Source organism: Aotus nancymaae, unplaced genomic scaffold (assembly GCF_030222135.1).
Source record: "Aotus nancymaae isolate 86718 unplaced genomic scaffold, 86718_ANA_hifiasm-v0.15.2.pri h1tg000067l, whole genome shotgun sequence".
Classification (NCBI taxonomy): domain Eukaryota; kingdom Metazoa; phylum Chordata; class Mammalia; order Primates; family Aotidae; genus Aotus; species Aotus nancymaae.
Window position 1 is genome coordinate 26,470,109 of NW_026988482.1, and position 24,907 is coordinate 26,495,015.

Below are 24,907 nucleotides of genomic sequence, written 5' to 3' on the forward strand. Positions count from 1 at the left end.
ATAATGAAAACAACTAGAAATTTTCCAAATTTTTAGAAATTAACCAATATACTTCTTTTCAACTCAGAAGTCAAAGAAGACATCAAAATAGTAATTAGAAGATACTTTAAACTGAAGATACTTTAAACCAAATGACAACAAAATACTAAATACTCAAAACTGTAGGAAGCAGCTAAAACTTGCTTAGAGGGAAACTTACTATTTCAAATGTATGCATTAGGAGAGGTAGAAAGCCAATGAGCTAATTACTTATCTTAAAATTACAAAAGCAATTTAAACCCAGTAAAAGTAGAAAGAGAAAAACAATAGAGAGAAGGACAGAAAATAATGAAAAAGGAATAAAAGATCAAGGAAAAAAATAATAAAGTCCAAGAAATCGAAAAGCTATTGGTATCATGAACAGTGCTCCTCAGACTAACATGGTATCCTCCTGTTCATCATCCGCTTTCTCCTAGATCCTGCACCTGTGAGGAGAAAAGGACAGATGCGTCTCTCTTTCAGATGAGGATGTAGGTACTTGTGGTCATCATCTGCAAGAAGCAGGACACAAATCAAAACTTCCAGATTTATTTTGGCACTTGCCCATTTCTCTGGAACTACCCAAGGAAGGGTCGATTGTTAAGAGAGAACCAGTGCCCCTTCTTGGCAGACACTGGGGCTGAGGTGTGGGTAGTTTTATTTCTCTAAGTACCTATGCTTTCTAAATACTAAAGAACACAGCAGAACAAAGCAGCAGTGAAGATTTTGCTTGAATATGATGCACTGTTGTATGCTGTGCTCTTAACTTTGATCATTTAGTGCTGGTTGAGGCCAAGACTGGCAAGGCTGCCGGAACAGAAATGGCTGGCAGCTTGGAGGTGGAGGCAGGGATTCTATATAAACCAGGTGGTCAGGCTGCAGTTTCGCTTTGCATGTGGTACATCCACCCACACCTCTGCCAAGTGCTGTGGTGAATGATCCAGGCCCAGTATTGATAGAAAATCTTCCAGACTCACAGTCTTTTCCAGGAACAATATGAAATCACTTCCAACCAGCTGCGTTCCACACTGAAATCTTGCTGTGAAGAGTCCTTGTGAGGAAAACTGACTCCATTTTCTAATAAAGATCTGGTCTGTGTTTTTGTGTCTCACAAACTCCTTAAGCCTTCAGACTCCAAGGACTTCCAATCCAGGCTGACGATGACCATATTCCACTGACACACTGTAAATTAGAAGCAGAGGCCAAGGCTGACATGATGTATGTCAGAGCCGAAGTCCAAATGTCCAGCCTTGGTACGATGTTTAGATATTTCTGTTCGAGAATGGATATTCTCTCACATTACTGGACAAATCTTCATACATGGTTAGACATTCCCTCTGCTGGGAGGTCATCCCCATGCATGGCTGTTTATCTCCTTGAACAGACAACTCTACACGCAATTAGACATGTTCACATGTTTGGTTATCCTGGTGTATTAGTGGAAATCTACATACATGCTTGGCTGGTCGTGCTCCCCCTTGGGTGGATATCCCCATTCAAGGGTGGACATTCCCATTCATAGCTGGACATCCCTGCTCATGCATGGACATTGAAGAGTCCAGCTCCTCTGATTTTTTCAGGCCCAAACATAGGCATCAACAAAAGCATTATTTGGCAGGCCTCGTGGAAGAAGGCTGCCCTCCCTGCAAGAGACTTGGTGCTCAGCCAATGTGCAACCTCTGAAAGAGTTACAGGTAAGGAATAAGGCCCCTGTGGCTTGCTATGCTCTTACTCATATCTCACTATAGCCCAGGCAGCTTCACATGGAGGCCTCATTCTTGCAGACCTTCAGCTGAGGCTTTCTCTAGGCGCCTCTGCCAATACCTCCTTAATTGAATGGGTTGTGGGGGCTTACAGATATTTTTCTCTGCTCTGACTTCGTACTCAGTATGTCCCCACTCCTAGCCCTTCTCTCTCTCCTTTGTCCCAGCCCCTGGGTTCATAAACCTGCAGAAACCTTTAATTCAGGGCTCCTTTGGCAGTGAGACTGCCCTCCCCTGCATCTATGCTGATCTACCTGACCCTCAACAGGTATGCTGTTCCGTGAGGGAAAGGGATATGGGAGAGTGGGCACTGGCTCCAGTTTAGCCTCCTGCTTGTATTGCAGAAAGTAATTAACAATTTCACTGTTACCTTCAATTTGGCCTGTTGTCTTAATCACCTCTTCTGATGCCTCTCAGTTCAGCTCTCTTTAGCTCAGCTGAGCTCTTGACAGACTTTTTACTCGGGGACAGACATCCTAATCATGGCTGAGTATTGCCCCAATGGCTCGACCTCCTCCCATTACTGCACATCCACCCATAGCTGGACGTCCTCACCATGGCTGGGAGTGCCTCCTCATGGATGGACATTCTGCCAATGTGTGGGCATTCCTCCATGGCTGGACATGCTACCAATGGCTAGACATCTCCACTTACGGCTGTACATCCTCCCATGTCTGGACATCCACAGTCATGGCTAGACATCCCCTTCCTGACTGAACATAATCACCCATCCATGGCTGGACATGCCCCCTCACGACTGAACATCCCCCACAGCTGCACACTTGCCATTCCGTGCACTGAGAAAGGGTTTGTCTGCACATTTGGCAGCTTCATGGATTTGAGAAGGAGCCACTTACTTCTTCTTTTACTTTCTCCTTCCCTGCTTAGGCAAATTCCACCTTTTCTAACCCTCTGCCTCCAACTCTGTGTTACCTTGTCTCCTCTTAGTATACAGCCAGGCTCTCTATGTCTTAGCATAAATGAGTAGGTTCGATTCTTGCTCTGTAAGTTACTGGCATTTGACTTATCATCATTTGTGTTCCTCTTCTCTCTCAGAAAGCTAATGCCTCATCGTTTAGGTTTTCAAGCAACCTTAGGTTGACAATTCCTAGGTCATGTCTCCGATGAGCTTAATCTCTCTCTGTCTCTGTCTCTGCCCCTCTCTGGCTCCCCCACACCGCATGCATGCACACACTCACACACACAGTTGAGAATATCACCATGTTCCTGCTTCCTAATTTATTATTATAATGGCTCTTGTCTTAGGCCATTCATGCTGTGCTATAAAAATACCCTAGACTGGGTAATTTTATAGCAGAGCATACAGTCCCTCACTCTCAGCACGTGTCCCTGGCCACTTCTGGGAGATCCAGGCATGGGATGTAGAAATTTATTTCTCACAGTTCAGACACTGGGAAGTCCAAGATCAATGTGTCAGCAGATGAAGGTGAAGGCTTGCTCTGTTTTATGGATGGCACCTTGTGGCTCTGTCCTCACAAGGGGTAGATGTGTGTTCTCACGTGATAGAAGGGCAAAATAGCTCCCTCCAGGTGCTTGTATAAGGATTCTCATCCCATTCGTGAGGATGGAGCCTCCCAAAGCCCCACCTCTTAATACTATTACATTAGAGACTAGGTTTCAACATATGAATTTTGAAAGGACACAAACATTCCGACCATAGCAGCTCTGTCAATTATTATTGTCACCACTGTGGCCTGGATAAAATTTCCATTGCTGTGCTACCTCCATCAGTCTTCCCCTTCCCACAGCAGTGCCCGCGTCATCACACTGGCAGACACTCTTCCCCTTCCCACAGCAGTGCCCGCGTCATCACACTGGCAGACACTCTTCCCCTTCCCACAGCAGTGCCCGCGTCATCACACTGGCAGACACTCTTCCCCTTCCCACATCAGTGCCCATGTCATCACACTGGCAAACACTCTTCCCCTTCCCACATCAGTGCCCACGTCATCACACTGGCAGACACTCTTCCCCTTCCCACAGCAGTGCCCGCATCATCACACTGGCAGACACTCTCCCTTCCCACATCAGTGCCCACATCATCACACTGGCAGACACTCTTCCCCTTCCCACAGCAGTGCCCGCGTCATCACACTGGCAGACACTCTTCCCCTTCCCACAGCAGTGCCCGCGTCATCACACTGGCAGACATTCTTCCCCTTCCCACAGCAGTGCCCGCGTCATCACACTGGCAGACACTCACCATCCTCCTTTCCTCTACCCTTAAAGCGTTGTTCTCTCATCCACCGATCCCTGTATTACACTCCATCCTTTCCTTTTGCCTGTCTTCCTTCTCTTAAGCTATTGTCTAAATTAAGACTCTTTTGGTTGCAAATGACAGAAAATATACTTGGAAGCCAAAAAAGGGAACTTACTGGTTTACTTAAAAGTTAAGAGGTCTAGGGCGGGTGCAGTGGCTCATGCCTTAATCCCAGCAGTTTGGGAGGCCAATGTGCATGGATCACCTGAGGTCAGGAGTTCAAGACCAGCCTGGCCAACATGACAAAACTCCATCGCTACTAAAAATACAAAAATTAGCCGGGTGTGGTGGCAGGCACCTGTAATCCCAGCTACTTGGGAGGCTGAGGCTGAAGAATCACTTGAACCCGGGAGGCAGAAGTTGCAGTAAGAAGAGATCATGCCACTGCACTCCGGCTTGAGTGACAAGAGTGAAAGTCTGTCTCAAAAAAAAAATTAATAAATAAGATAAGCAGTTTATTTGTTTATGTGGCTGCTGTAACAATTACCACATACCTGGTGACTTAAAACTAGAGAAATATGTTCTCTTACAGTTCTGGAGGCTAGAGGCTAAAATCCAAGTGTCAAGAGGGCCAGACTCTTCTCAGAAGCTCTAGGGAGATTTCCTTCCTTGTCACTTTCAGCTTCTGGTAGTTCCCCGCATTCCTTAGCTTAAGGTCACATCCCTCCAGTCTCTGCCTTCCTCTTCACATTGCTTTGTCTAACATGTGTCTCTCTTAAAACTTCCTCTGCCATTCTCTTTTCGGGGCACCTGTGACTGTATTTAGGTCCCACACAGATAATCCAGGATAAACCCTTCCTCACAAGACCCTTAAATTAATCACATCTTTTGTCATAGATAACAGTCACAGATTCCAGGGGTTTCGTGTGCATATCTTTTAGAGGCCCATTTGTCAGCACACCACAAGACCCATCTTTTGTAGTTGGATTCAGAGTCCCAGACAATATTACCAGGCCCTTCCTTACTTCCTATCACACCTGCCCAGTCTGCAAAGTCACAGCAAGCCAGATGGAAATTGAAATAGAGAATGCCATGACATAGGCCTGGCAGTAGGAAAACCTAGCTAACCCAAGACTCGCCAGGCTGATGGCCACTTGTGGGAGAGCTGTTGTATAGAAGGCCTGGTCCAGGTTGACCCTCAGCTGCTGCTCCTGCTGGCAGATCTGTTGAAACTTGTTTCTAAAAAAGACCCTAGTGCTCAGGCTGACTGGGGTGCCACCAAAGGCAGGAGGGCTGTTTCAACCCCTTTCCCCAGGGAGTGTAGAAACTGGGCTTTATTTTTCACGGCCCATGTCCAGGCATCTTCATTCAGAGCAGGACATCAGAGAGTCTGGCTGCAGCCAGGGCCAGCTGGGAAGGCCAGGATTCCACAGGCCTGTGCTTGGCAGGGAGCCAGGAAGACTGGGCACTTCAGCTGGGCAACAGCAGGACAGACGCTGTGCCTTATGGTGGGCGAGGCAGTCAGGGAGCAGCCAGCCAGGGCCAGCCCCTGGGGAAGCCAGAGCAGGAGCCGAGGGCAGCAGCTGTGTCTGCCGCCTCCCCACCCTGGGGCTTCACAACAAGGCTTCCCTCCCCTCTGCCGGTCACTTCCTGGGAGAACCAGGCATGAGATCAGGGAGAGGAGAGAGACTCAAGGGGTGTGGAAGGATGGTGGTGGGGGTGGCTTGGGGGCAGGTAAACAGAGGATGAGGGGTAGGCAGGGGGAAGGGCTGTCCCTCTGCCCCTGGAGGTCATTGGGCAGACAGCCTCTAAATCCTACCATGGCCTCAGAAGCAGCTGTGCTCCTCCTCCACCCCCACGTCCCCTCTCTGTCCTCCCCCTAGGCTGCCTCACCCTCTGCTGGCCTGCTTTGGGTGGGTGCTGCTGGGCCACTGCTTTGCTGAGTGTCCTTTTGTCTCTGGGCACCTATGGTGCAACCATCTCTCACATGGTCTCTCACTGTCTCTGCTTTATCATCCATGGCCAGGGTCCCTCACTCTCAGCCTGTGTCCCTCAGATGTCTTTGTGAACCTCCATCCCAGAAGCCTGAGGTCTGCAACCCTCCGCAGGCTCTTTCCATGGTGGGCCCTGCACGAGCGGTGTGACAGCCAGTGGGGAGGTGTGCAGGGGTCTTCATGCTTGCAGCTGGGTGATGCTATCCTCAGCCCAAAGCCCCTTCTGTGTGTTGGAAGGTGTGAGAGTGGGGATCTGCAGAGTAGCCATAGTATTATTTTCAGGTCCAGGGTTTAGTCTGGTGCCAACACCATCGGCAAGGGCAGGTTGCAAAGATTCTGCTCAGGATCCATTGCCTTTGGCCTGTGCCTCACTCCTTTAGGGGCTCTTTTCTTCAGAAGCTTTAGGGGTAGTCCCCTCCCGCTCCTCCCAAAGCAGCGAGAGAACAACTTTCTGCCGTCACTGATGGAAGCCGTGCCTGCTCTTGCAGGTCTCCCTTTGTAAGGTGGTTGTGCCTGGAATCCTGCATGACAAATACCTGGAGGTGCGATCAGGCTCAGATATTGCTACCCCAAATATTCCTGGTTCCATTAGTTAGGAAAATGAGGAAAATGGATCCTGGGCAGGCAAGTGCAGTCTGCTGCAACCTCTACAGTGAAAAAAGAATAGCCGGGTGTGGTGGCTCATGCCTGTAATCCTAGGACTTTGGGAGGCCGAGGTGGGTGGATCATGAGGTTAAGAGCTCAAGACCATTCTGGCCAACATGGTAAAACCCCATCTCTACTAAAAATACAAAAACTAGCTGGGCATGGCAGTGTGCGCCTGTAATCCCAGCAACTCAGGAGGCTGAGGCAAGAGAATCGCTTGAACCAGGGAGGTGGAGGTTGCAGTGAGCCAAGATCGCGCCACTGCACACCAGCCTGGAGACAGAGTGAGTGAGACTCCGTCTCAAAAAAAAAAAAGAATAAAAGTCCAAACAATTCCCTACCAATTCAACAAAAGACAACAAAAGTGAAAATGGAAAAAAAAAAAATTTGACAGCTGGAAATTATGAAGCAATACAGCAATAAGTCAAAAGATAGTAGAAATAAAAATAACATGACTTTGTAGTGGGATCTATCAAGACACAGAGACTTTCTTGCTGGATCAAAAGAGAAACACATGTATTTTGTGAACAGAAGGAGATGGGAAGTTGAAAATAAAGCCGTGGGTAAGGATATAGCGTGGAGGGACTCCCGCTTCTAGTGATGATGTGCTAAGGAGCTGGATTGGTCCTTTTGCTGAAAAACTGATCAAAATACCTTTTAAGTTTCTGCTTGAAATTGAAACGAAACAATACAGTAAAAAAAAAAAAAAAAAAAAAAAATCACAGGGCCATGATCCAAAGAAAGATACTCAGAGATGCAAATTCGGCCTGTGTGTATCGTCGAATCGCTTCATCAAAACGCGATTTCTGCACCTTCCCTGTCCCACAAGTTCGTCTCACCACTTACCCTGTCCTCCACCTAGCACTTGTCTTTCCCATGCCCGTCGTCCTGCTGTCTTCACCCTGATATCCACCCCCAGCCTTAACTGGCCTCCTCCTCTTCCCTACATTTCCTCCAGAGCCCACTGCAGCCTCCCAAGTACTCACCCTAAACATTCCAAATGTACTCCTCAGTGACCCCTGGGCAGAAACTCTGAGGGGGACCAGGGCCTGATGCTGACGTCTCAACCCATGGTCAGAGGACCTTCTGCTGAGCATTGACCTGAGGCATCAGGTGGCTTTTCAGTGGTCGGGATCAGGCAGAGATGGTGCCTGCTTCTGCAGTGGCTGTCCTGACTTATCCTCTGACTGTAACAGGAGAGCAGTCGAAGACATTTGTACCCTAGCTGGGGCCTCAAGGGTATCCTTCTCTGTGTGTGTCCTGCTCTCTCAGGAGGCTGATAACTGGGTGCCCTGCAGACAGGACAGACACAGGGGATTCAGCCACAGTGAGGGAGTGTGCCCTGTCCCCACAGTTCTACTGGCCTCACCAAAGATAATCGTTGATATATTCTGTTTGCATAGGTCTTCCTAATTCGCTTGTTTTCATAGTGCTTTTATAACATGCTTGTAAGTATTTGTCCATCAACTCAATGTGTTTCACTTGTACTCCATATCAGTACCAAGGGAACGAAGTTTGTCTTTGTGGTTTCATTAAGTGCTTGGTTTGATGAATTTTCCGAATTCCATATTCCTTGGCAACCACACCCAAAACAAGATATAGCACATTTCTCTTTGCTTCCCTGTGCTGTTTGCAGACAAACCCCCTATCTTAGATATAGGATAGGGATTTGTCTGATTTATTTTCTATTTTACCTGTCAGTTTTGCCTGTTTTAGAATTTTATATAAATGGAAGGACCCGTAGGTAGTCTAGCTTCTTTCATTTAGCATCAAGTTTCTGAGAGTCATCCATGTTATTCCATGTATAAATGTATTCGTTTTTGTTATTACTTCTCCATTATACTAACAGATCATGAAACTTTTGTCTAGTCACCTGTTGATGGACACTTGGGTTGTTTCCAGTTCTGACCTATCTGAATAAAACTGCTATGAATATCCATGCACATGCATTTGTGAAATGTGTTTTCATTTCTCGTTTGCAAATTTTAGGACTGAAACTACTGAGTTATAAGGGCGGGTACACTTTGAACTTCATTAGGAAGTGCCAAACCACTTTCCAAAGCGGTTCTGCTGTTTCACACCTTTTGTCAACAGTATGTAGGAGACCTACCTGTTCTGTGTCTCTGCCAGGATTTAGTACTGTCAGATTTCTTACGTTAGCCATTCTCTCAGGGTGTCTAGATGTATCTCATTTGGGTTCTCATTTTTATTTCCCTCATGACTGACGATGTTGGGCATCTTTTCATGTGCTTCTCAGCCATTCCTAAATCTCCTTTTCTGAAGCACCTGGTTGAGAATTTTGCTGCTAATTCCTCATCCTTATACAGCTGTTCATTGAACTGAAATCCCTGTCACTGAATTTTGTATTTGATGGAGGTTTAGATTGTTTCAATTTTTGTTTTTATCAACTACACTGAATCACTAACTAGGTACCTCTTTGTGCTAATGAGCCAGTATGTCCAGGGGCTTGCTTTTGTAGGCTGATTGTGGCCACGTCTGCAAAAAGGAATGGACAAGAGTTCCACATTCACTGGAAAAGACTCAGCTGTTGGAAGCCATTCTGATGCCAGAGTCATAGGTGCCCTTATGACATCACGCTCTCTCCTCCTTCACACCTCCTGCCACTGTGGTGGCTAGAGAAGTATAGATCTGGGTATGATGGAGACATCTAGCCTCTAATCATGGGCACTTAAGGGGATTGCAGACCTGAAGGGGTTGAACCAACTACCCGCAAGTCATGGGCATTCGATGCTGTGTAAGTAATAGATGCAGGAAGGGGGAGGTGAATTCCCACAGTTAATCAGGATGCAAGCCCTGTGTCTAGGGTCTCTGGGAAAGACAAGAGGTTAAGGATGTGGTGAACTTGGCTGAAAACTGGATATCCGGCAGACAGGCAGGCGCAGGGGATTCGGCCACAGTGAGGGCGTGTGCCCTGAGTTCTACAGATAACTACCTACCTACACCTCTCCTCTTTAAAATCTGATTACAGAAAGATGGCCGTTTTTGCCAAATCGTAATCGAAGATATTGATGAGACCACATTGTTCAAACACATGGAGCTGGAGAAAAAGCCTCCTCCTCCAAAACCAAAGGTAAGTCAGAGCAGGCCCTCAAGGTTGGAAGAGAGGCCGCACCTGCAACATCTCTGACCCGTGTCACGCGGTAGTGGTGGTGGTTGTCCCCTCTGTGGCTCATAGAATTGGTTAATCATGAAATTTCTTGTCCAAACTAGGAAACATTTGTGAGTGAAAGACGTTGCTATTAATCCTTACTGAGGAACAACCCCCGTAAGCCAGGAATTTCCCAGGCCGACAAGGACATAGTCGTCGTATTCAGAGCTGCAATAGAGATGGATTCATCCTGGGCTATCTTCTTCTCCCATTTCCTTACGAGTCTGGGAAGGGTGGGTGACTGAGGCATGGAGACTTGGATGTAGCAAAGAGAAACTCTGAGAAGTGGAAAGCGGACATTCAACATTGGAGCGTGGCATGGTGACGGCTATGTTTGGGGAATGTATGGCCACATAAAGGGAAACCCAAGTCTCGAATTGGGTGGGATGGGGGGGAGTGTGCACGTGAGTCCACTTATGTATAGGTAAGATGAAGTTTAAAAGAGTTTTAACAAGAAAAAAATGTGTTAAAATAAGTCAAAGTAAGAAGTAGGTGAAAAAGACTCCAAACTGTGTGGAGGAGGGAGATTTTGACTACTATGATGTGACAGCAGGAAACAGCAGGGAACAGCAGGTTGTGGATTTGACCTGGAGTCAGAAATAAGAGGGCAGGGCCAGCCAAGGGCGCCACCTCTCTGGCAGGTGGGAGAGGTCTGAAGGGGTGGGTCATGGATCTCAGTAGCTGGAAGGTCCAGGTCAAATGTGTTAACCCTCTGACCCTACATCACAGTGTCCTTGCTCTAGACTGGCCAAGAAGGTTGACAAAAAACTGGGCGAGGTAGCTAGGGCAGGTGTATGCCCATTTTGCAGACGGGGACACTGAGGCTCAGAGGTGAAGGTGAGGTGACCATGTCCATTGACCTGTGGGTAGCAGAGATGGGACACCTACCTGGTCTCCTGGGTTAGGTGTTGTCCCGCCCAGTACACCTGAACGTTAGAGGAAAGGGCCGTTGTAGAGTACTGGGCTACTTCCTCTCACCTCCTGGGGCTGATGTTTCTGAGGAAAATGTCCTGTCTGTTCTTTCTTTTCTTGTAACCTCTCCTCCTTCTCCAAATAAAGCCACCCGTTGACAAAGTACTGGCAGCAAAAAAGATCCAGGCCTGGTGGCGGGGCACGCTTGTGCGACGAACATTACTGCATGCGGCCCTCAGAGCTTTGATCATCCAGTGCTGGTGGCGGCAGGTGCTGGCCAGGCTGCTGGCGAAGAGGCGGCGGGCCGCGCTGGAGCTCTGCGCACGGCAGCAATGGGCAGCAGTCAGGCTGCAGTCCTGGGTCCGCATGTGGCGTGTCCGCCGGCGTTACTGTCGTTTGCTCAACGCTGTCCGCATCATCCAGGTCTATTGGCGCTGGCGAAGTTGTAATCCCCGTGGCTTTATCCAGGGCAGCTACGAGCTCACAGCAAGTCAGCTGAGCCTTAAGCTTGATATCTTCCAGGGATCACAGATTTGCCGAATTACAGACTGCATCCCCTTCCCAATAAAGAACTGACTGGGTCTGCTCCAACTATGTGTCCCTTGTTCTCTATTAAACAAGCTCTGATTTTTGTCTTAGCAAAGGGTCAGGGAAATGAGGACAGATAGCTGTCATCTCATAGGTCAGCCAGCTTGTCTGGGGTCCTGTGAGGAGAAGAATGTGACAGCCCCATGCTGGAGGAGCAGGGCTTGTGACAGATTAGCAATGTCAGCCATAGGTGAGGGGGTTGGGGTTGCAGGGCCACCAGGAAGGCCAGCTCGAGGAAGACTGGTTCATGCTATGGTGTGTGTAATGGTGACCCTGTGCCCGTGCAGTATGGAGGCCATCCTTTGCTCTTAATCCTCCAGTGTCTTTCCTTAGAGCAAGTTCAGAAGCCCTCCCTGGGTCTACATAACCCTGCATGGTCTTTCTCTGGTTATCTCACCCTCTCTATGTCCTCCCTGGCTGCTCTGCTATTTAGCAACTATCCCAAGTGTCTTCCCATCTGGGAATTTTGCTCTGCTGCCTGCTCTCCTAGGGCCGTGGGCTTCTAGATGAAACTCCCACTCCATGCAGGTTTGTCTCTGTGCAAAGGCGCCCTCCCCACCTCCTCAGTCTGCCTTCCTGTTTTCAAAGTCCTCATCCCTACTTGAGCTTGTCTTACCCGATTTTCTATTTTCTTTTCCCCTCTAGAAGGTGGCCTCCAGGAGGGCAGGACTCTGGGGTCAATGTTGTGTTCCCAGGACCCGTAATGGGACTTGGCACATAGTGGTTCTCTCTACGTATCTACACATATGTACAGGTTCAGTATCCCTTATCTGAAATGCTTAGCAGAATAGCTTCAGATATCAGATGTTGGAATATTTGCTTTTTACTTACATATTCAGCATCCCTCATCTGAAAATCAAAATCCGGAATTCTCCAACAAGCATTGTCTTTAAGCTTCATTTTGGCAACAAAAAACTTCCAACTTAAGAGCGTTTGGGGTTTTGAATTTTTAGATTAGAGGTACTCAATCTGCACATATTCAGATATCCAAATCACCCAGTTCAGAGCAGACTTCCCGCATCTGGCTCTTACACCCCAGGAGGCAACATTCCCCTCCCTTAGTTATTCCCGGGCAGGTACCAGGACACTAGGGACCACCTCTACAGCTTAGAACTCGCCACATTATCCAAACCAGCCAACTGTAAATGCTTTACCCTGCCCTGGCTTGCCTTTCCCTCAGAAACTCAATTAAGATCATAAGCTCAGCTCTCCCCTTGCTCCTTCCTCTGCCACCTGTGACCAAAACCTGGAACCTCCCTTGTCACCTGCATAGCATACCTCCCACCGTAAGAACCAGGATGTGGGAGTGTAATAAACTTTGTTTCCTTGAGTTTCTTCTTGTCTCCACTTTTGGCCACACCTGATTCATTTTAAAAAAACAAAAACAGGAAGAGTGTGTGTGTGGTCTGTAAGTTTGAAGTGTTCTTCATGTAACATGAGACTAACCATTTTCAGATCAACCACATAAGATTAACCACTAAGCTAAAATTAACAATTTGGTGGCATTTAGCACATTCACAATGAAGCAACCACCGTCTCTATAAAGTTCTCACACATTTTTATCACAATAAAAAAAAATTCCATTCATATGGTTTGGCTGTGTGTCCCCACCCAAATCTCACCTTGCAGCTCCCATAATTCCCGCATGTTGTGGGAGGGACCTGGTGGGGGATGATTGAATCATGGGGTTGGGTCTTTCCCGTGCTGTTCTCATGATTGTAAATGGGTCTCACAAGATCTGATGGTTTTAAAAATGGGAGTTTCTCTGCACAAGCTCTCTCTTTGCCTGCTACCATACACATGAGATGTGACTTGCTTCTCCTTCTGCCATAATTGTGAGGCCTCCTCAGGCATGTGAAACTGTAAGTCCAACAAACCTCTTTCTTTTATAAATTGCCCAGTTTCAGGCATTTGTTTATCAGCAGCATGAAAATGAAATAATAACCCATATTCATGAAACTACCATTTTCCATTATCCCCAGCCCCTGGCAACCCCCAGTCTGCCTCTGTCTCCATGAATTTACCTATTCTAGATTTTTCATGTAAGTAGAATTATACAATATTCTGTGTCAGGCTTCTTTCACTGAACATAACATTTCCAAGGTTCACCCATGTTGTAGCATACATTGTTGCGTCTTATCCTGAGTAATAGTCCATTGTACGGATATGCCACACTTTGTTTATCCATTCATCATCGATGGACATTTGGATGTTTGCACCTTTCGCTCTCGTGAATAAAGCCATTGTGAGTATCTAGCAGCTACATCATGTTACATTCCCACCAGCAATGTACAAGGGTTCAGATTTTTGTACATCCTTGCCAACATTCACTATTTTCTCTTTTTAAAAAAAATTATAACCATTCTAGTTGGTGTGATGTGATATTTCATTGTGGGCTTGATTTGCATTTCCCTAATAACTAATGATGCTGAGTTAGGTGCATGATCTCCATTTGAATACCATCTTCGGACAAATGTATATTAATGTCCCTTGAAATAATTTTTCTTGGGTGGTGATTATCTTTTTGTTGTTTTAATACACATTTATCTGATGAATGAATACATGATTCACAATTCTATCCAGATCTTAGATCTGTGGCTTCAGCACAGTTGAAATCCTACTGCCTAGAAACCACTGTCCCACCATCCCTGGATGATTCTCTCAGCCAACCACCCTACATCCCTCACACCCAATAGGCACATTGTTCTCAGCCTCAGTCTCTCTATGTTATCGTTTCTCTCTGGCAGTGTTCCCAAGTGTGTGAGTGAGTGCATCCTTGTGCACAGTGGGATGGGGCAGGGTCTATTGTCTCTCTATTAATATACACACAAGACCAGAACATTCCTGTAATGCAGAGAACTATAAGGAAGGGGAATCTGCTGTGGATAAATCAGCTCACACCTAGAATCATGGGTGCATGCTGCTTCATGGGTGCATGCTGCTCTTTCTCTGTGGCGTTTTGCCTGTCTCTGTCTCTGCCTACCTCTTGTAATGTTGCCTTTTATTCTAATTGTCTCTTCTGCCCCTCAGTATATTTCCCCATTGGTTTCTGCTTCCCCCTGTCTGCTCGCTGCTAATGTCATGTCTCCTTTTACCTCTTTGGCTCACTGGATTTTCTGGAACTGTAAATGGCCGGTCCTCAGACAATCAATTTGCTTTTCTAAATCTTGATTACCCCTCGTCCACAATAGCCCCGCAATCATGGGATGAAGAAGCCTTAGAGAAGGCACCAATGTGGTTGCTCCTGGATGATGGAGGTATGACTCACTGGGGCTCAGCCAGGATGTGCAAGTGCTTAGAGGAATATAGAACACTTAATGCATATGATTGGTTCAGGGCTTAGCAAAAGACCCAAACCAGGTCAATAAGCCTCAGCTCTGGGGCTGTCTTTGAACTACTTGTTTTGTTAACTATAGGGATTATGTAAGCAGAGCTGCTGGGGGCGCCACACAGAAAAAGTGCTGAGAATGAAGCCAACTGAAGAAAATACAGCCAAGGGATGGAGAGGGAGGGACTAAGCCTTGCGAAGCCTGAAGCTTGCCTAGCTGTCCTGTGGGAAATCTTAATTTTGTGAGTCAAGACACCCCTATTTTCACTCGAGTCAGTTTTCCAGGTCATATATCTAAAGAGTAGGACACCTCATTAGATTAATAAACAAAAAGGGTTTAATATCATGTGAGCAACGTTTCAGGAAGTGGTTTTCAAACACTGGTTTTTGAATCCGAAACTTGACAGAAGGTGTGCCTAGGGAGTTCTTGACAGTAAATGCGGAATTGTCTCTGAATTAATACACACGGAAGACCAGAACATTACTGTAATGCAGAGAACTATAATGAAAGGGAATCTGCTGTGGATAAATCAGCTCACACTGGAATCAGAATGGCCAGAAGTGTAAATCGAAAATGCATTGGTCACAGCTCTGACCTATATTTAGGTCACAGCCCAGATTACTGGGCCCTACCTAGCACCCACTGGAACCACTGGGGTAGAGCATAGGTGTATCAGGATGAGGGTGGCTGTGAGTGACAGGCAACCAAAGGAACAGTGGTTTCAATAAATGGGAAGATTTTTTTCTCTTTCACAGGTAAGTCCGGTATAGGTGATCCGGACCTGACATGGCACTTCACAGGGTGAGGAATCCTGGCCCCTCTCATGTGTTTTTCTGCTATGTATTGCCTCCATTTCCAAGGTCATTGTTGATTCAAAAATGGTTGCTTCAAACTCAACAATTACATTCACAATCCAGCCAGCAACAAGGAAGAAAGAACAAAAGCAAGGCGTATACTCTCACCCCCGATAGTACACGTGCCGCTTTTCCCACAGCCCAGAAGAGCATAAAAGAGCTGAACAAAGGAGAGACGTACCGTATTTATTGATAGAATTTCTTAACGTTGTAAAATTGTCATTTGTCTCCACGGTAATCTATTAAACTCACATTCCAATATAATAAAATTAAGGTCAATTCTAATCAAAATCTCATCATGACTTATGAGAACTTGACAAACGAATGCAAAAACATCATATTACAGAATTAATTTTCACAATTGGTTAAATCCGTTTTGAAAACAGAATAGAAAAGTGTTCACAGACACTAAAATGTGTTACAAAATGATTAGTGTGAAGTTGAGGCACTGGCTACTAAGAATCTAAGTGGGAAATAAACATTTTTTTACAACTTTGTTGTGTTCACTCCATCCTCCTCCTTGATGCATATAACAAGGCAAGAGTTCAGTCCCCACCTTGGCAGAAGAGGTTTATTTACTAGATAAGTTGAACCAGAGAGCATCTGGATGCAGGGAGTGCAGGCATAGCTGGCGGCAGTGGTGAGGCACCATACCAAAACCCAAGGGAGTATGCCAAAGCGTACAGGTGAAACAGAGAAGCCTCCAGCCCTCCCTGCCAAATCAGCTTCCCAAAGGCTTGCAGACAGGTTTCATTATCCTACTCCCTTACCCAAGATTCTGGGATTTCTATCTGAGAAAACTGAGACAAAAACAAAAGCAGAGGGAGGGGCTTAAAAGAAACATTAGAGACAGGAGAAAAGATTAAAAATCACACATAGGAGAATTGCTTGAACCCAGGACACAGAGGTTGCAGTGAGCCGAGATCGCCCCACTGCACTCCAGCCTGGTGAGAGAGCGAGACCCTGTCTCAAAAAAAAAAAAAAAAAAAAAAAAAAAAAAGTCACACACAAGCCAGGCGTGGTGGCTCATGCCTGTAATCCCAGCACTTTGAGAGTCTGAGGTAAGCAGATCACTTGAGGTCAGGAGTTCGAGACCAGCCTGGCCAACATGGCCAAACCCCCCACTCAACTAAAAATACAACGAATTACCCGGGTGTGGTGGCAGGTGCCTATAATCCCAGCTACTCAGGAGGCTGAGGCAGGAGGATCACTTGAGCCTGGGAGGCGGAGGTAGCAGTAAGCCGAGATCACATCACTGTACTCCAGCCTGGATGAGGGACTCTGTCTCAAACACACACACACACACACACACACACACACACACACTCTGACAGCTATCATGAACATTCTTAGACACGTAAGAGATAATAACAAATCAATGAAATGAGTATAGTGTGCTATAAAGAAAAGAATATTCATGGGATGGACATGACTCTTTACAAGATATAGAAAATCTACCAGAAAGTAGATTAAAAAGTATAAGATGGCAAACGTGAATGGGCAAGCCTCTTAAAGCCCAGCCCAGAACTTGCACACTGTCATTCTACACTATTCCGTTGGCCAAAGCAAGTCATACAGTCAAACTCAAGGCACAGGAAGACATATTCCATCTCCTTACAGGGAGGAAACTGACACAAAAAGGTGGAATATAGTGTAGAAAATATTAGAAATTAGAGGATCAATCTATGATTTGATGAATAGGATTTTTAAATGTAGAAAACTAAAACAATTGAGGGGTAGGAATTATCGAAAAAACAAATACAACAAAGTTTCCCAGTAAATGACATGAATTTTTAAATTAAAAGGCTAAACCAGTGTCCAACACAATGAATGATTATTAAAACCAAAATACATCTCTAGGTATATCATTTTGTAGTTTCATAACATCAGGGAAATAGAAGATCCTAAAATCTTCCAGAGAAAAAAAAATAGGTCACATCCCACAAACAAAGGAATCAGAGTGATAAAAGACATTGTATTAGTCAGTTCTTGCACTGCTGTAAAGAAATACCTTTAAAAAAAAAAAAAAAAAGGGAGGGCCGGGTGCGGTGGCTCAAGCCTGTAATCCCAGCACTTTGGGAGGCCGAGGCAGGTGGATCACGAGGTCAAGAGATCGAGACCATCCTGGTCAACATGGTGAAACCCCGTCTCTACTAATACAAAAAATTAGCTGGGCATGGTGGCGTGTGCCTGTAATCCCAGCTACTCGGGAGGCTGAGGCAGGAGAATTGCCTGAACCCGGGAGCGGGAGATTGCGGTGAGCCAAGATGGCGCCATTGCACTCCAGCCTGGGTAATGAGAGCGAAACTCCGTCTCAAAAAAAAAAAAAAAGAAAAGAAAAGATAAATACCTGAGACTAGGTAATTTATAAAGAAAAGAGGTTTAATTGGCTCACAGTTCTGCAGGCTGTCCAGGAAGCATAGCTGCTTCTGAGGAGGCCTTGGAAAGTTACAAACATTGCAGAAGGTGAAGGGGAAGCAGCACATCTTACATGAGCAGGAGGAAGAGAGAGAGAGGGAGAGGTGCTGCACACTTTTAAACAACCGGATCTCACAACAACTCACTCACTCACTACTGCCATGACAACACCAAAGGGGATGGTGTTATACCTTGAGAAACCGCTCCCGTGATCCCATCACCTCCCACCATGCCCCACCTCCAACACTGGGGATTACAATTCAACATGAGATTTGGGCGGGTACACAGTTCCAAACCTCTAACAGAAAGTGGAACCAATTCCTCAACATTTTGAGGGAAAAATAATTTTCAAGCCTGGGCAACATGGTGAAACCCCATCTCTACAAAAAATTAGCCAGGCACAGTGGCACATGCCTGTAGTCCCAGCTACTCCAGAGGCCAAGGTGGGAGAATTGCTTGAGTTCACTGAACTGGGAGGTTGAGGCTCCAGTGAGCTGATTGTGCTCCAGCACTCCAGCCTGGGTGACAGAGAGAGATCCTCTCTCAAATTAAAAAAAAAAAAAAAAAGAAAGAAAGAAAGAAAAGAAAAAGGAAAAAAAATAATTTTCTATCTAGAATGTAATGCCCTCTTTTTCCCAGCTGCTCACACAATCGCCTAAGTTCTATTTCCTATAGTGAATTCCTTACCCCATAGCATCCAGAGTGATTCCGCATCCCCAGTAAAACTGCCTGCTACACGTGGGATCCAGTAAGTAGGAGAGTCCTCACAGGGGAGAGGGGAAGGAAACTCCTAGGATGCTGGTGAGAGGGTACCCCAGAAGAATGACCAAGCAGCAGGCTGGAAGAGCAGCTATCCAGATTACAGAGTGGTGCAGGGCTCCATGAAAAAAGCAAAGTTGACTGATTATCAGAGTTTGGGTGGAAAGTTGGGGATAAATCACTACAAACCATGGCAATCAATAGCTCCAGGAAAAGTGGACAGGAAATGCATAAAAGGCTGTCATAGCAATATGCCATGTTGCTAAGCATGGACGGGATATATAATCACAGTAATGGAAGCACTGAATACTTACTGAACCAAAACCTATGATGCTATAATCATATTGAGAGAAGAGCAGAAGGATGGGAACAGGTAAATTTTCACTTCATGAAAAGAAGTCAAGAGGTAATATCTAAAAGAGAAAATAAAGAATTTTCAATATAGCATGTTATAGAGGTAAATCATAGGAGAAATATACTGAAGAGTTAAAAATAGTTGTCTCAGCAATGGGAGATTTTTTTTTCTTTTTAATTTTTTTTTATTGCATTTAGGTTTTGGGGTACATGTGAAAAACGTGCAAGATTGTTGCATAGGTGCATACGTGGCAGTGTGATTTGCTGCCTTCCTCCCCTTCACCTATATGTGGCATTTCTCCCCATGCTATCTCTCCCCAACTCCCCACCCCCCGCTGTCCCTCCCCTATTTCCCCCCAACAGACCCCAGTGTGTAGTGCTCCCTTCCCTGTGTCCATGTGTTCTCATTGTTCAACACCCGTCTATGAGGGAGAACATGCGATGTTTGATTTTGTGTTCTTGTGTCAGTTTGCTGAGAATGATGGTTTCCAGGTTCATCCATGTCCCTACAAAGGACGTGAACTCATCATTTTTGATGGCTGCATAATATTCCATGGTGTATATGTGCCGGGAGATTCTTTTGGGAGAGAATAAGGCAGGAAATGCATACTGTTCTTTTTTATTAATTACAATTTTTATAATTATAATCATAATATGTTTATAATTTTTATAAATGCTAGATTATAATTCATAATTTTTATAATTAATGTATAATTATATGGCTTTTTAAACAATGTACATGAAGTTCTTTTTTGTTGTTGGTTTTTGGTTTTGGTTTTTAACTTTTATTTTAGGTTCAGGGGTACATGTGCAGGTTTGTTATATAGGTAAACTCATGTCACAGGAGTTTGTTGTACAAATTATTCCATCACCCAGGTACTAAGCCTAGTACTCACTAGTTACTTTTCTACTCCTCTCCCTCCTCCCACCCTCCACCCTCAAGTGGTTCCCAGTGTCTGTTGTTCCCCTTTGTGTCCGTCAGTTACCATCATTTAGTTCCCACTTCTAAGTGAGAATATGCAGTACTTGGTTTTCTGTTCCTGCATTGGTTTACTAAGGATAATGGCTTCCAACTCTAGCCATGTTCCCACAAAAGCCATGAGCTCATTCTTTTATATGGCTGCATAGTATTCCAAGGTGTATATGTAGCACATTTTCTTTATCCAATCTGTCATTGCTGGGCATTTAGGTTGAGTCCATGTCTTTTCTATTGTAAATAGCACTGCGGTGAATATTTGTATACATGTGTTTTTATGGTAAAATGATTTATTTTCCTCTGGGTATATACCAGTAATGGGCAGTAATGGGATTGTTGGGTTGAATGGTAGTTCTCATTTTAGCTCTTTGAGGAATCACCACACTGCTTTCCATAATGGTTAAACTAATTTACACTCCCACCAAGAGTGTATAAGTGTTCCCTTTTCTCCACAACCTTACCAGCATCTGTTATTTTTTTAATAGTAGCCATTCTGACTGGTATAAAATGGTATCTAATTGTGGCTTTGATTTGCATTTCTCTAATGATCAGTGATGTTGATCTTTTTCATATGCTTGTTGGCCACATGTATGTCTTCTTTTGCAAAGTGTCTGTTCATGTCCTTTGCCCACTTTTCAATGGGGTTGTTTGTTTTTTCTTGTAAATTTGTTTAAGCTTCTTATACATACTGGATATTAGACCTTTGCCAGATGCATAGTTTGCAAATATTTAATCCCATAATATAGGTATCTGTTTACTCTATTGATAGTTTTTCTTGCTGTACAGAAGCTCTTTCTTTAATTTAATTAGATGCCGTTTGTCAATTTTTGCTTTTGTTGCGATTGCTTTCAGGGTCATCATCGTGAAATCTTTGCCCATTCCTACGTCTAGAACGGTATTGCCTGGGTTGTCTCCCAGAGTTCTTATAGTTTTTGGTTTTACATATAAGTCTTTAATCCATCTTGAGTTGATTTTTGTAGATGGTTTAAGGAAGGGGTCCAGCTTCAATCTTCTGCATATGGCTAGCCAGTTATCCCAGCACCATTTATTGAATAGGGAGTCCTTTCCCCATTGCTTGTTTTTGTCAGCTTTCTCAAAGATCAGATGCTTTTAGGTGTGTGGCCTTATTTCTGGGCTCACTATTCTGTTCCATTGGTCTGTGTGTCTGTTTCTGTACCACTACCATGCTGTTGTGGTTACTGTAGTCCTGCAGCACAGCTTGAAGTTGGGTAACGTGGTGCCTCCAGCTTCGTTGTTTTTGCTTAGGATTGCCTTGGCTGTTGGAACTCTTTTTTGGTTCCAGATGAATTTTAAAATAGTTCTTTCTAGTCCTGTGAAGAATGTCATTGGTAGCTTGATAGGAATAATAATGAACCTTTAAATTGTTTTTGGCAGAATGACCATGTTAATGATATTGATTTCTCCCTATTCATGAGCATGAGATGTTTTTCCACTTGTTTGTGTCATCTCTGATTTCTTTGAGCAGTGTTTTGTAATTCTCACTGTAGGGATCTTTCACCTCCCTTGTTAGCTGTATTCCTAGGTTTTATTCTTTTTGTGGCAATTGTGAATGAGATTGTGAATGATTTGGCTCTCAGCTTGAGTGTTGTTAGTGTATAGGAATGCTAGTAATTTTTTATGTTGATTTCATATCCTGAGACATTGCTGAAGTTATTTATCAGCTGAAGGAGCTTTTGGGCCAAGACTATGGATTTTTCTAGATATAGGATCATGTCATTTGCCCACAGGGATAGTTTGACCTTCTGTCTTCCAATTTGGATGCCCTTTATTTCTTTCTCTTGGCTGATTACTCTAGCCAAGACTTCCAGTACCATGTTGAATAGGAGTGGTGAGAGAGGGCATCCTTGTCTTGTGCCGGTTTTCAAGGGGAATGCTTTCAGCTTTTGTCCATTCAGTATGATGTTGGCTGTGGGTTTATCATACATGGCTCTTATTTTGAAGTACGTCCCTTCAGTACCTAGTTTATTGAGAGTTTTTAACATGAAGAGATCTTGAATTTTATTGAAAGCCTTTCCTGCATCTATTAAGATAATCACGTAGTTTTTGTTTGTAGTTATGTTTATGTGATGAATGACATTTTATTGATTTGCATATGTTGAACCAACCTTACATCCCAGGGATGAAGTCTACTTGATCATGGTGGATTAGCTTTTTGATGGGCTGTTAGATTCTGTTTGCGAGTACTTTGTTGAGGATTTTTGCATCAATGTTTGTCAAGGATATTGATCTAAAGTTTTGTTGTTGCCAGGTTTTCGTATCAGGATGAGGCTGATCTCATAGAATGAGCTGGGGAGTGGTCTCTCCTCCTCATTTTTTGGGAATTGCTTCCGTAGGAATGCCACAAGCTCTTCTTTGTACATCTGATAGAATTCAGCTCTGGATCCTTCTTGTCCTGTGCTTTATTTGGTTGGTAAGCTATTTACTACTAATTCCATTTCAGAGCTCATTACTAGTCTGTTCAGGGAATCAGTTTCTTCCTGCTTTAATCTTGGGAGGGTGTTTGTTTTTAGGAATTTATCCATCTCTTCTGGGTTTTCAAGTTTGTATGCATAGAGACGTTCGTAGTAGTCTCTGATGGTTAGTTTTATTTCTGTGGGGTCAGTGGTAATATCCCCATTGTCATTTCTAATTATAAATGTCTCATAAAAACATCTACATTAAATGTTAAAACACCTTAATGTAAAAGGTAGACCAGAATCTCAGAAAAACCTATGATCCTGGATGGAAAAGCACTTCTTTAGAAAACTACAAAAGCAGAATTGTAAAGGGGCAATGGATTCGAGCACGTCAAAATTAAAGATCACTGTGGAAGGAAAGACAACCATGAAAAAAGTTAACAGCTGACAATCTGGGAAAGGATATTCGCATAATTTTTATTCAACAGAGTTGCCAAGGAATTCAACAGGAGAGCAGGTATTTGCTCTTTATCAATCAACTTTGAGCCTGGAAAAGGCACCCTGGTCCCTGGTCATAGTTGCCCTTGTGACATCATGACCATCTCTTTTTCCACCCTTCCTGCCCCTGCCAAGGTCAGGGAGCAGCAACCAGTGGGAGATGATCACCTGAACCACTGCTTCGAACCATGGGCAGTCAATGCTGTGTAAGACTCAGGCACATACACTCCCTCAGGGGTGGGGAGTTGTCCCATGGCCCAGAGAAGCACTAGGCCACTTCTTAGGACCCAGACAAAGAATGGGGAACTGGAGCTGTGGGGACTTTGCAGCCAGGCTGGTCCTCACCCATGCTCCTCTACACCCACATTCTGATTACAGAAATGTGGTCCAGATGAAGATGCACTAGAGAGAGAGAGGCAGCGGAAGGTAGGTGGGGCCCAGAAGGGTGAGAGAATCGCAGATCATTGACTCTTTGACCCCAGAGTTCTTAGAAATGGAGCACCATCTCTGGTCCCATAGGGGCTGGCTCAGCATTGCCCTCTTATCCCCTCAAGCCCTGCCTCTCCTGGGTGAATTGAGTAAGGTATGGAGACAGATGGTAGAGAGGGGAAGAAGCAGCGTGTGCACAGCCACCTGGCGGGTGGGGCTCAGCACAGGAAGTGGAAAGGCCCAGGAGGATGAGAAGGGTCTGAGTCATGGTAGTGGAAGTCCATAGAAGTGAGGTGTTGGGAAACCCCAAAGGGCTGCAGGGCTCAGCACAGGAAGTGGAAAGGCCCAGGAGGATGAGGAGGGTCTGAGACATGGTAGCGGAAGTCCACAGAAGTGAGGTGATGGGAAACCCCAAAGGGCTGCAGCACCACGCAAGACATCAGGAGGCAGCATCGTGGGCTGGAGTTTGGATCAGGACACAGGCCATAAATGCAGAGGTTCACTGATTCTCATAAAGATCCTTCAGTTCCTCACACCCTGGTCTTCTGGACCAGAAAGTGTCTCCCCTAGACCTATGAACCCAAGAAGTCCACAGATCAAACATATCCCAGTTTCATAGATGAGGGCACTGTGACTCTGAGAGTGGGCAGATGTGCCCAGAGCCATGGACAGGACAGAAGTAGAGGACAGAACCAGCAGGAGGAGGGCTGATTCTTTAGAGAACAACCTGTGTTTGATGTTGACAAATTCACTGGGAGTCCTCTGCTTTGCTTGGCTAGTTGCTTCTTGCACGACTGCATCACAGAAAAAGGGTGAAGGCGGCTGGGCAGATCCAGGCCTGGTGGCATGGGGTCCTTGTGCGCAGGACCCTGCTGGTCGCTGCCCTCAGGGCCTGGATGATTCAGTGCTGGTGGAGGACGTTGGTGCAGAGGCAGATCCGTCAGTGGCAGCAGGCCCTGCTGAGGGCCTATGTCATCCAGGAGCAGGCGGCGGTCAAGCTCCAGGCCTGCATCCGCATGTGGCAGTGCCGGCAACATTACTGCCAAATGTGCAACGCTCTCTGCCTATTCCAGGTTCCAGAGAGGAGCCTTGCCTTCCAGACTGATGACTTTTTACAGGTCCAATGTGCAGTCCCTTCAAAGAAACCAGAGTTCCACATTGAAATCCTGTCAATCTGAAAGGCCTGGGGTGTGGAGAACAGGTTCCACTGCCCCAATAAATGTCTGACCAGGTCGTGTGAGTCTCAGTGATTCCCCTCACCACAGGGACCCTGGGATTTGTGCCCTGCTCTTTTCTCTCCTCCTTCCCCACTCCCTGCCCCAGCCGTGCCTATGGTCCCTATGAGGACTGACAGTGGCCATATACTGCTGCCTTTACATGCAAATCAGAAACTGCGGCCCAAGGCTGTCCTCGTGTGCAGAGCCAGATGTCTCACTCCACAGCCCTGGCATCATTCCTGTCTCCTGAGCTTGGAATCGGAAGGGTATGGGCTTAACCTTCCTGAGGAATCTGGGCACTCTCTTGGAAGACAGTTGTGCTCTTTCATTCAGCCGCCAGGGGCCA

General features: G+C 45.5%; 2 protein-coding genes across 3 annotated transcripts; both read left to right on the plus strand.

Annotated features, from left to right (window-relative positions):
* Window positions 1-9,277: 9,277 nt before the first annotated feature.
* Window positions 9,278-11,313, plus strand: LOC105722864 (IQ domain-containing protein F5-like). Of its 2 annotated transcripts, XM_012460609.2 has the most exons (3): window positions 9,278-9,423; window positions 9,631-9,732; window positions 10,870-11,313. In XM_012460609.2, the coding sequence occupies exons 1-3, from the start codon at window positions 9,379-9,381 to the stop codon at window positions 11,296-11,298; spliced, it is 576 nt and encodes a 191-aa protein (XP_012316032.1). In that variant the 5' UTR covers window positions 9,278-9,378; the 3' UTR covers window positions 11,299-11,313. The 2 variants fall into 2 exon arrangements, 1 of the variants encoding a protein (XP_012316032.1); XR_010338909.1 differs by lacking the exons at window positions 9,278-9,423; window positions 10,870-11,313 and adding an exon at window positions 9,873-10,049 and having other exon boundaries at window positions 9,684-9,732.
* Window positions 11,314-23,053: 11,740 nt separating this feature from the next.
* On the plus strand, window positions 23,054-24,577 carry IQCF3 (IQ motif containing F3). Its single transcript, XM_012460614.2, has 3 exons — window positions 23,054-23,121; window positions 23,294-23,341; window positions 24,124-24,577. Exons 1-3 carry the CDS (start codon window positions 23,104-23,106, stop codon window positions 24,520-24,522), a joined length of 465 nt encoding a protein of 154 aa, XP_012316037.2. The 5' UTR covers window positions 23,054-23,103; the 3' UTR covers window positions 24,523-24,577.
* Window positions 24,578-24,907: the final 330 nt, after the last annotated feature.

Coding starts and splice junctions, on each gene's coding strand:
- LOC105722864 (XM_012460609.2), top strand. CDS start 9,379: ATGGGCATTCGATGCTGTGTAAGTAATAGATGCAGGAAGGGGGAG. Junction 9,424..9,630: donor ATAGATGCAGGAAGGGGGAG/GTGAATTCCCAC, acceptor ATCTGATTACAG/AAAGATGGCCGTTTTTGCCA. Junction 9,733..10,869: donor CTCCTCCTCCAAAACCAAAG/GTAAGTCAGAGC, acceptor CTCCAAATAAAG/CCACCCGTTGACAAAGTACT.
- IQCF3 (XM_012460614.2), top strand. Junction 23,342..24,123: donor AGAGAGAGAGGCAGCGGAAG/GTAGGTGGGGCC, acceptor TTGCTTGGCTAG/TTGCTTCTTGCACGACTGCA.